The following is a 12,603-nucleotide window of genomic DNA, read 5'->3' on the forward strand; positions in this document are numbered from 1 at the left end:
CGGATCCTTTGTGCGCAGCGCCGCAACCCAAGTTCGATACGCCTGTTTTTTTCAGTCAGATGCTGCTTTAACTGACGCATCGAACCAGGGCTGTGATCTGCCACCGATCGGTACTACAGAGCTTGGTATAAAAATATCCATGCCCTGTAAGTATCACATCGGCTACTGCAACGGCGCAGGCACTAGGATTATCCGAAGGGAAACAAACCCTGCCCAAGGGTAGGATGCAAAAAAGGAACGCATCCTATCCCAATCAGCTGACTTGTAGTGCCAAACGCGACGGGTCGCTGGTGGTCTGCGACGTGGGCGTCGTATAGGCACTACACTCCTGACCAGGCAATGGTCGGACGTTCCGAGAGGGGCGTCGACAATGACCTGGTAACCATCGGGATGTGTAGTCAGCAGAAGATCTAATAAGGACGGCATGTGGCTATCCACATCCGGGAGCCGCGTTGGCGACTCAACCAATTGGGACAGATCGTACGCCAATGCAAAATTATGCACAGATCGCCCTGCGTAGTCTGTGGTACGTGATCCAAGCCATTCGGCATTGTGCCCGTTGAAATCACATAAGACTACGATTTCAGCGGAGGGGATCTGTGCAAGCACGTCGTCAATTGCCGCTTGAACGCAGCCCATGAGATGATCGGTTTCTGCGTTACCACTATGGGACCTGTAGACACACGCATAGATACGGACGCGGTCCTCTAAATCTACGCGGAGCCAAAGAGAGTGGACAGGTCCCTACCCTCAAAATTGCCGAGACGGCGACAGCAGATATCCTCCCTAACGTACACACGTACCCCGGCATGAGGCAAAAAATTGTGCTCAATTTTGTACCCGGGGTACGTTAAATAATCGCTAGGTCGAGATATCTGCGTCTCCCTAAGGAAACGCAAGGCCAGCTTCGCCGTCTCAAGGTGGTGGTGGACGGCGTTTAAGTTGGAGTGAATTCCCCTGATATTGCAAAAGTCCACGTTGAGTGTGGAGCGGGGTGCCGTGGTGTTACTGCCTCGTTTGTCCTTGGTCATGCGCGGTACTGTGCCCTCCCCAGAATACGAAGGGCAGCCCGAGCTAGAGTGCTCGGGGAGGGATTCTCCGACTCTGGTAGAGCCGGTACCCTCTTGGGGTACTATCTCTTTAGGGACCGCTTTCATAATCTTTGTTGGGGGGGGGGGGGGAATGGCCTCCGGTCCTCGACACTAACCTATGCGAAACATAGCGGCACTAGGCCGCTACTTCAAGCCGGTATTTTGTGCGAGTGTGGTAATTAACCCGGACGAGTCTGGCCCGATTGTGCTGACGTCAAAAGACGGCTGCGTGCTAAGGGCTTTTTAGAAGTGGGAGAGTCCCACTTCTAAAAAGCCCTTAGTCGCCTCTTACGACACCCATGGGCCTGGGACTCCCCTATTCTTTTAGGGCAAAACTTAATTTTTAGTTACTTAAGTTTTCTTATAAATAAAACTTAAATTAGCTTAACTAGTAATTTGTCTCTCGATAAAGGCTTCCTCTACGGACTTCCACTTTATTCGGTCTCTAGCTACTCTTATCCAGTCCGGTCCTGCAATCCTTTTAAAATCATCCTCCCACCTTCTAATCTGTCTACCTTTCCTTCGTTTCCCGTCTCTTGGATACCATTCTGTTACGGTTTTTGTCCATTTCTCTTTCTTTTCACTCAGAATGTGTCCTGTCCATTTTCACTTTTGCCTTTGACACATCTTGTGTGCGTTTTTGAATTTTATCTGAATGTTAATATTTTCTAACTTTACTTTGTCTCGTCTTCTAACTCCAATTACGCTCCTTTCTATGGAGTTTTGGCACACTTTAACTTTGTCTGATAGATGGTCTGTTAGAGCCCAAGTTTGGTTTTATACTTACATGTGTTTTAATAATTAAAACGAAAAAAGGGATTTATGGCCAAGGTACAACATACCCTACGTGCGTAGGCCAGTACTGTACACCATGTACCTAGGAAATATAACTATTCTTAACTAAAACCTTTTTATTCGTTGAAATAACATATTTAACAAAAAATAACATTCATAGTTTCTATTTTCTAATGTAACAAAGGTTTTATATTTTACAAGGACTATTATAATACGTGAATGTCAAATAATTGAAAAAATATTCTCCTGTCCAAAGTACATGTTAGCCACTTGAAACAGTAATTGAAGTACAACACTACTCCAACATCAACAAAACGGTGGATTTCAAATAATTCGAGGTTACTTGTCCGGTAACTTTTTTTTTAATTGATTGATTGTTTAATTACTAATGAAAGAAAGGAACCAATGGCATATAAAAGTTCAGTGACTATATTAAAACGTTTAAAACTATCACACTTCAAAGCATATTATAAATATATATATATATATATAAATATAAATATATATATATTTTCCCCAAAAAACGTCGATAAAACCAAACACCGGCTTAATGGCATTCATGGTGTTAGATGACTACTTTCAAATTGAATAGGCAGTAGTGACGTACAGGATACACTAGACATTAGAATTTAACACAGCGGGAATTTCCGAAACCAGTAGGTACACATAGTGCCAAGGTAGAACAGGTTCCTCTACATCATATTTAAAAATAAAATAAACTATGCGGTAAGTATTACAATATTTTCATTGGTTGTATTTAATACCTTTTTTATTACAATGGATTTCTTTCTACAAACGTAAAATAGCACGAGGAATTTTTTTTTAATGATTTTTGTTTTGTTACGCCAAAGAAGTACTTATATGGAACTTCTTGCGTGCGTATATAAATAATTACATCAACACACACTTTTTTTTGATTTCTAATTTGAAACCTAAACAAGCTAGTACATATTAATTATATTCTTAACTTTATTATAAAGCGTTTATGGCGTTCAAATCGAATCTTTTGTGCTAATATTACATAATATTATTTCATAGTGTTTTTCTTCAATCATTCCGTTTTTATTACCTTAGTCTTGCCACACTGAAACAAAGAAAAAATAATTTCTATTGCAAATAACATTTATTACTTTTACAGTGTGTTAATTTAATACTATAATATAATTTTAAAATATAAAAAGCTTATTCGATGTGGTCTCCATTGGCTGCAATAGTCCTTTAAGCGTTTAGAGCAAGCCGTACTCTCTAAGACTGACAATAAATCACAATCCAGCGGATTAAGATCGGGATCTGATGAAATCCGAAACGTTAGTTTCCAACCAAGACAGCGTAGACCGAGCTTTATGACCCGGCGCCGAGTCTTGCTGAAAGGACCATTCTTGGTTAATGAACATGGTGTTTTTAAGGGGCTTCCCTATCTTGTCAAGAATAGTATCTTGATACACTTGTGCCGATGTTTTTATACCTTTTCACAATAGAATGGCACAGTCACTCCTTCATAGCTAATACCCCACCAAACCATCACTAAATTCGGATAATGCCCACGTTGCACTCTGTAGACTAATTGGGAAGCTTCCTTAGAGCTTTGAGCATAAATGCGGTCAAAAAATATCTGTGATCTTTGCGGTACGCAAAGGGAGGTCACAGAATTTTTTTTTTTCTTCTTCTTCTTCAGTAGTTGTTTCGATTTCACCATCCTATTTTTTTTAAATTATCAGTTAAGAAATGACCAGTTCGTCTCTTATAGGCTGGAAGTCCTAAGTCATCTTTTAAAATAAGCGACATGGTTCTAGGCGCTATCTTCATCACCTGCAATAAGATCTCTTGCTTTCGAATTCTTTCCCTTACTGCTTTGATCACCTTTTTCATACGAACACTACGTGTTGATCTTTTTATGTCACAAAATTTTTATTAATACCAAGCGTATGGAGAGTTTTAAAAATTGCATTTGGCTCCATACCTACTTTGTGTAATGCATTCACAGCGATCCGGGTCTCTTTATCACCCACTCCATTTTAATATCGCAAAATATTCTACAATGAATTGGCGCCAAAATGAGAAAGCCCAATGAACAATCATATAAAAATGACAGATTCCAAATTCAAATGTAATATTTTGTTTATTTTCAATTGTAACTGTATTTATCGCCAGTCTAAGTATTATTTTATTGAACCATAAAGCAACATCTGTTGTATCCTCAAGTTGGCGCCTTCCTGTGATGATATGCTGCTGAAGTGCATCTGGGCTGCAGAGATTGTGGACTGCTCCTCCGTATTCTCAGTACGACGGACAATCCGCGGTCATTGCTGTGTATTTAATTATGTACTTGACTACGAATCAGCAGGAAGGTTAGTGGCATGATACAGGAAGCACCTTTAAAATTAAAATACAAAAGTTATTTATTCTTGGTAAAATGTTGAGCTTTAAAACAGTCTTAAATTAAAATTTAAATATTTAAAGCTTAGATCATTTATAGGGCTAGATACGCTGTGATAGCTGTGAAAACGTCGAAAAAAATTGAGGTTGACAGTTAACCTCTAGTATGAGCACCGCACGCACTTTTACACAAAGTGACATACAATTCGCGAGTGTATTGTCATAGAAGCTGAATTACGCCTGGACCAGTATTTGGATAATTATTACAATTATTCTTAACATCGCACGTGCGGCACAAGCATTTCCCCACTCACCATATTACAAACCTACCTTGGCTGACACCATCTCCGAACCACAGGGGAAACACCAGCTTTCAAAAAAAAAATCAAAATCGGTTCACCCATTCAAAAGTTTTGAGGTAACAAACATAAAAAAATAGCGTCAAATTGAGAACCTCTTCCTTTTTTGAAGTCGGTTAAGAAACAAGCAAAGCACCTGTAACTCCTCTGGTAGTGCAAGAGAGCGGTAGTGGTACCAGTTACAATTAGGTGACGGGTGAACGTAACGATTCATATATTTTATTGCAGCCCAAACAGCACGTTGCACGAGACGAAACACCAAATTCAACCTGGACCCTTCCACGGGTTTGCTGTTGTACTGGATCCTATGTTAGACGACTATGCTTACCCCATACTTAATGTACAGGGGTTTGAGGTTAGTTTTTAATTTAGTATGGTCTTTCAGAAGGTAAGAAAGATTTGTCCTATGGCCTGCGCTATGTGCTGTATGCTCTAAGTTAGAAGGTTGATATTGACTAAACTTAAGTTTCTGTAATCTTTCGATTATCTGGAGTAGACCGCTTAGAGTTCGCTCCAGGTTCCACGTACCTTAAAAATAGCTTTTTTTTTATAAAAGATAAGGGACGAGACGAGCAGAACGTTCAGCTGACGGTAATTGATACATATATATAGTAATTTCACTAGCTACAGCGCCCTTCAGACCGAAACACAGTAACGCTTTCACATTACTGCTTCACGTAATATGCCCATAAAATAGCGGATGGTAATTTGAACATTTAATTGAATTTGAAATAAAATGTTATAAATAAACTTCAACATCAAGACGTTTGAGTTGTTGTCAAGTAATATTCACTTTTTTTATAAGCATGAATGTTTTTTATATTCTTGCGCTCCGTTTGAAGCTAACGAGAGAGCTGCAATACTGATAACTCTTCATTTAATTTTGCTTGAATATGGCGATAACTTCAGTTCAGTTTCAGAAACTGAAGTAGCCCACTTCCACTTCAGTTTCTGCAACTGAACTGAAGTGGCAGTGGGCAGAGCACATAGTTTGACGGACAGATTGCCGTTGGGGCAGCAAAGTCCTCCAACACTGTGTTACATGCGACCATGTACCGGAAGACGCAGTATTGGTATGCCCCCCACAAGATGGACCGACGATCCGGCGAAGATCACCGGAAAAGGTTGAATGAGGGCAGCGCAGGACCGATCATTGTGGAGATATTTGGTGGAGGCTTTTGTCCAGCAGTCGACGTCTTCCGGCTTAAATGATGAGTTAAGTTAAGAATAAGTATTTTCGCATAGTATAGTTACCTATGCATAAACTTGTAATTAAATCTTTCTTTCTTTAGCTGTTCTATTTGTATCTGGCTGTTTTGATGACCTTAAAAAACTTAAATTAAAAAAAAAGAAACAAATTTGTAAAATGACGGAATCATATTATAACTACCTACAAATGGCAAAAAGGTATCGAACAATATGGCACATAATATATACTGAAATCAAATGTAAATGTGTTCTCATATAAAATGCGAAGTATTTTATTTTTCCCCAAAATATTATACTCTATCAGTTCGATTGATCTACTATAGTCATTTTTTTGAAGTGAAACTTCTTTATCGACGTATGGTAGAGAAATATAATAATGTCGTCACGATTTTTGATTACGCGCCATGTTGTTTTTCTTCATCAAAGTTCAGTGTAGTGACGTAAAGAATAATATATTACTTTGAAAGGGATTAAAAATAAATGACTTATCACTAATTTAATACGGATTCTTTTTCCGTTAGCCTTATCTATCCTATTTCTGTGAAGATGTAAATGGTAGAAAAATGATATGTTTTAAAGAAGTTTGTTCCTGGTACATAGGTCACATATTTTTTTAATCTGCATCTTTTGTAAATACCTCTTAGGTGTTCATATTTGACCCAAGTCACTTCCTGGATCCAAGCGGCGGCCGCGTCAGCCATCGCAACACCCAACCAGGACAGACTGTGCTGTTCGAATTGCAATCCGTCAAACAAATCGCAACATGGGAGGTTCGGCAGTATACACCTCGAACGGTAAGTAAATTCTCTTATATGTCACCGGGTCACCATGGCGACGCAACCAGTCGCCGCTACCAAAAAAGAACTATACAGCTCTTAAAATTTACCCAACTGGTGTCGGTTTGGTTGCGCAATCAGTTTAGTGACAAGTGATATACTATACTAGAGCTGTATGGTGTCTCACCCACTTGGTCGCCAGTCCGGCCGCCAGTGACGCTCCCACCTCTCAGCATGCAAGACGTGTGCACTGTTGTGTTTTATTTTTTAATTGCATTTGCATTCCATACAATAGTGAATAGATAATGTCGATACAGTAAGTCTTATCATCGAAATTCAAATTAGGATATTTCCTCATCAAATTATTGTGATATGGATTAAAAATGAAACGCTAAGAGAAAAATAATAAGAATGAACCCACCACTGTTTTTTTTCTCTTAAAATTTCTTTTCCTACTAAAGATAGCACTACTAATTTATGTACAGCAGTACTGCAGTCTTCTCGAGGTACATTTGACACTAGATTTTGGTCTCAGTGTGGTGTGGCGACTGGTGTCTGTATGGTGTCTAGTTTGGTAGGTTACCGACACAAAGGTGGCGACTGGTTGCGCCACCATTTGGTTTGGTTTTTTTTAATTTGAAATGATTCTGCGACCCATAGTAAATATACTAGATAGCTTAAGCAGTATTAACTGGGATTGAGTAGAGTCGCTGTAAGGCAAAATTTTGGCTTAGGCCTTGCACATCTCATTCCTAACACAAATACAATTTAGTGAAGGTCGCCTAAATACTCAATCTTGTTATACTTTGGTTGTCTGTGGCAGAAAGTTCCATGGCGAATCAAAACCTCTCATCTAGTTTATATATTTCAATTACATTACAGAGAAAATGTCTCTTTCATGATGAACGTGAAGCAAAGTTCAACAAGATGTATTCAATGAGTGCTTGTATTGTGAACTGTCGGATTAAGACTTTGCAGTCTTTGTGCAAATGTACGCCATACTACTTGCCAGTGCCCAGGAGTGAGGGTCCTGTCTGCTTGTTTCATAACCTGAGGTGTCTCAATAAATATAAAGGTTTGTATTTTTAGTAGTCAACAAGAATTTCGATCAAGTTTGTCATACCCACTTGAAATTTGGTAGGAATATTCCTTTCTTCGAGTAGAAGTTAGGGAGAACCAGACAACCTCCGACTACGGAAGAAATTCGTAGAGCTCCCTATGAATCCCTCCCTGTATCATAGCATTTAAGAAAGTTCTGTAGTTGTAGAAAAAAATTCAAAAACCTTTGTTGAAAAATTTTGACGCACCTGCAAATGGTAATTAAACAATATCGCCCAAGTTTTGCACAACCCATCAAACTTGGATCCTCACGACGTGTATTTTTAACGACTGTTTTACCAGGTAGGTACGGCGATGGTCGTATCATATTGGACCTTCATAAACCTCCTCCGATTCCACTGGTGTTGTAGATGTAAGGATGTAAGCGGTGATCCCTTTCCAACATGTCCTGTACACTTATCTTCTTCCATAAAAATCAATGACATAGGTTACGCAGTGTAAATTCAATTAGGACCTTAGATAACAGACCTAAAGATAGCGCGCCAGTTGAATGCAGAGTTCAGGAAAACAATAGTGCTGTGACCTAATTAATGCACAAAACAATGCTTCGAGTTTACCTTTTAACATTATTATATTTTTCATCATTTTAACCTTATGATTAAATCTCAAATTCTCATTCTGCCTTTCTTCAACACTCATGTCTAAAACATTTCTCGTGCTTGGAAAAAAAAAACTCGTTTTTTTGGAACGGAACCTAATGGTCTTGGATCAGTCATTATTAGGTTAAATCAAAATTTGCACGGGATTGTATATTAGTATTAACGCAATAACACGGTAAGCGATGACTACGGCACAGCACTACACTGTAGGCGCGGACGAAAGGCGTGCGGACAGCGGGGGGAGATGTTCCCGCTCCTTACCCCAGACCCCGACGGCATTCAACTCGCGTTTTAACTGTAGATGTTTATCCACTTTGGTAGAAATAATACCTAATTGAATCCATGTCAGCTGCGAAAATCACTTCAGAAAAATAAAAAACGTGTGTGTACTTTGGCCTAACGAAGCAAAAATCATTAAAATTATTTATACCTCGTGCTATTCGACGTCTTTAGATAGAATAATTTTGTAAAAATCTTGCAAAAATGGCTTTGACAATTAATTATTAAATAATGAATACGGCTGTATAGGCTTGATCCCTTTGCCTATCCTAATAATGGACGAAGAAACCAAAATAAATAACGAATGACGCAAACGTCGGAAAATTTTAGGAACCAACTTATCCTGTTACTTTTGTGTTACAGTGATGCGCGCGCATTTTACAATTTTACTCTCATCATTTTTACATAACGCGCCTAAAGAAGTATAACTTCAATAAAATAATTATGTATCATAATTTTTCAGAGAAACTATTCTATCTTTACCCATATGACGCTACGGTCACAGATGGTCTTGAATTGGAACTCCATTATTCACTGAACTGTCCGGAGTGTTTGGCAGATTGTGAACACACCCAGCATTATATACAACATTCCAAAATTCCTCTTATTAATTCTGACTTTCCAAAAAAGGAGTTTAAAAGATCATTAAGGTAACATTAATATAAGTTTTTGATAAATCATGGAATAATAATTGATTACTTTCACAGCTACGTGAAGAAATAAGAATAACACTATAGTGTTCATAGAATAAATAGTTTTAAAAAAATACCTCCTTTTCACAACCGTCATTTTATACCAAGGATTCTCAAGGTGGTACGCGAACCAAGTTTAAACGAATTAAGGTAAAAATTGTCCAAAACATCCTACTGCTAGAATTTGTCCATTGTAAAGTCCATTGGCGACAAGAAAGTAGCACACCCATCACATTAATATTAAAATGATATTTCTTAAGGCACTTTATTTGGTTCTTTTTACTGAAAAAAAATCCTTATTTTCTTCAATAGTCAATTTAATTATTTTCTTTGATTAGTTAGTTAAAGGGTTCGCTATCACCTGGAAACTTTAACTGGGGTTTGTGGAGCTGAAAGTTTGAGAGACCCTATTCTTAACAAACCGAACATGTTAACGTTTTGGTTTTGTGGAGCGCGCGGCAGCTGTCACTCCGTATCGTGTAATGGACCTAAATCTGACGATCTCGTGTAACGTTTAAATCTGACGCTTAGCACGGATAGAGAGCCCGCGCAGCCAGCGGCCCAATCATCCCTATAAAGACTTCGATTCAAAACAAAATAAAAAGATAAAAGGAATTATTTGTATATATTGATTACTTACTACAAATAACACCATCGTAGGAAGCGGTATGAGGAAGATAAACGCAGGAGGGAAGAGGTTTATTGTTGTTGAACATACTAAAGGCAAGAGATCAGGCAACCGGTCTCCAGTACCATCCAGTACGATAGACTGACCAATACTGACATATTGGCTACGTTTGCTATCTTCGGCAGTCGAAACACTAGACCTAGCACCAACTAAAGTTTTATGATGTGGTGAGGAACGAGATGGATAAGAAGCGGGTGCCTGGATTGCAACGATGAACCACGATCATCTGTCATGATGGATATGACCTAGAAGAAGACGGAATGACTGACATTCCTCCCTTGGCAAACAATATACAATAATTTTACCAAAAAAAGGATCACTTGATATTGCATAGAGACGTCGCTTCATTGTGTGTCTTCTATCGCATTTATCACGGGGAGTGTTCCTAAGAGCTGTTTCACTTAATTCCTACCGCAGAATTTGACTTTCTCACGACACGCCACAAATTAGGATATCATCCCCACCATCTGGATGTGTGGCGGTCTTCCACAGTGCGGTTTGCAAAGAACTTTCTTCCACATACTACAAAGCTGTGGAAAGAGCTTCCTTGTGCGATGTTTCCGGGACGATACGACATGGGTACCTTCATAAAAACGCGTACACTTCCTTAAAGGCCGGCTGATTCCTTTGGTGTAAGATAATGTGGGCGGCGGTGATCGCTTAACACCAGGTGACCCGTACACTAGTTAGTCCTCCTTTCCCATAAAATAAGACATTCACATGGTGTTAAGTGATACGCCTTTTCCATCACAAAAGCAAGATATTAAGCTCATTAGCCCAGTAATTTCACTAACTACGTTGCCCCTAAAACCGAAACACAATAATGCTTGCACTGAAATAACGTCAAAATACCGAAAAAACTATACAAATTTAATTTATACCAAAATTTATGAACGATGCGTGTATCAAACCCTCTCGGCTCTCGAGTACCGTCCGAGCGCTCTTACCTACTGATCCAACCATCCTAGTGACGCATCGACCGGAAATCTTGGTATGTCTTGTTCAACTCTCAGGATGTGGCTCCATCTATAGCTAAAGCCAGCATTATGTTTATAAAGTTATTTATTGAACCATTTTACTTACAGCGCAAATATAGATATGACGAACAAAATTTTGCTTTTGATATACCAAATCTCAGCGGATGGTATATTGAATCGACTGGATGTTGTTTCGTACTGGTTTGAAATTTTGAGTAAGCATTATATTTTGTACCTTGATATTTAAATAATAGGTATGATTACAGCTTGGAATATTATAGATGTCAAAAAATTCAAACTCATCGTGTTGGCTTCACTTTGAGGATAACCCCAGTGGAACCATTAGTATACATAAAAAAATGTATAGTGACCGCTTATAAAGTTATAAGTAATATTAGGGATTAAAGTTTGAAATTGTACTAAAAATTTTATATTCGCTTTTTTTAACCTTAACATATTTATTTAAAAAATAATTGCCATCTTGATGACTTAGTAATTTAATTTATCAACAAACAAAGAAATACCACAAGTTTTCGAGTTGCCGCTCAAATAGGCGAGTAACTAGTTTAAAACACTTATCTCTGGTCAGTGGTTTATTTTTTCCTCAAGGAAATAGAGAAAAGCTACACCTATACAGCCAACGCGTGAAAATTAAAAAATTACACAATATCTGGCAGCTTCTTGGCAAATTATGACAAGTTGACATTAAAATGTTTTGCCTAATGATTTAAACATTACCTAATATTTCTATGAACCTACCATAACTAAACTAGTTAGTTGCCTGTGGCACCAACAAAACTACAGTGTCTTTTTGGCGACATTAAAGTCGGTACTGTAAACAATGGCTTTTTAGGCCATAGAGTATAGACTTTTTCAAAAACAACGAAGTATGTACATTACTGATCGTGGATATATAAATGACAGATAAAAATAGAGGAGTAGAAAAAGTACCTCATAGTAAAGATGTCTTACTTTACTTGTCTTATAACTTAAGCCAAATTTTTAATTACCCTTGGCAATTATCTTGTAGAAACTTGTTGCATTTTTAATATGTTTGTAGTTTAAAATTCGCATATTAAATAAGGATCTCAAATATTTCAGGTAATATTGGCGGCTTTATCGGTATTTTGGTTGGATTCTCCACTGTAAGTGTCCTGGAAATTATTTATTTTTTTGTAATAAGATTCTCTATTCGGTTGTTTAAATTTTATTTTGATAAATAAATGTTAGCATACATCATGTGTTTTTAAATTATTGTATAATAAAATGGGCCCGGTGAGTGGGGCGTAGATGGAACGATTTTTTGAGCATATGTAGTAAGTATACAGGTGTGTAGTTGCGTTTCAATCCTTGTTGAACAACAAATATATTACCTAATATATACGTATAGAGTGTTTTTTCTAACTAATCGATTATATCCTGTTAAATCTATTGTAATTCACGCAAATTGATGAATAAATATTATTTTCATAATAAATAACAAGGGGTTAAGTGAAAAGCTAGAGGGGTAAGATCGAAATTATTTCCACCTAAAGTTGTAAGAGATGTCGGTGATCCATAATAGGGTTCCTGAGAGTTTTTTTCAAGACGATCACCAGCTTCTCTACTAGGCGCAGCATTCAGATTTGGTAGTCGACGGTTCT

The 12,603-nt window shown here is 38.0% G+C and overlaps 1 protein-coding gene across 1 annotated transcript; it reads left to right on the forward strand.

Moving 5' to 3' along the window:
- Positions 1-6,912: 6,912 nt before the first annotated feature.
- Positions 6,913-12,191, forward strand: LOC126966188 (sodium channel protein Nach-like). The gene is made up of 5 exons (XM_050810151.1): positions 6,913-6,922; positions 7,489-7,681; positions 9,067-9,253; positions 11,069-11,175; positions 12,062-12,191. Exons 2-5 carry the CDS (start codon positions 7,534-7,536, stop codon positions 12,181-12,183), a joined length of 564 nt encoding a protein of 187 aa, XP_050666108.1. The 5' UTR covers positions 6,913-6,922; positions 7,489-7,533; the 3' UTR covers positions 12,184-12,191.
- The last annotated feature ends 412 nt before the right edge of the window (positions 12,192-12,603 follow it).

This window comes from Leptidea sinapis, chromosome 9 (assembly GCF_905404315.1).
Source record: "Leptidea sinapis chromosome 9, ilLepSina1.1, whole genome shotgun sequence".
Taxonomy (NCBI): Eukaryota; Metazoa; Arthropoda; class Insecta; order Lepidoptera; family Pieridae; genus Leptidea; species Leptidea sinapis.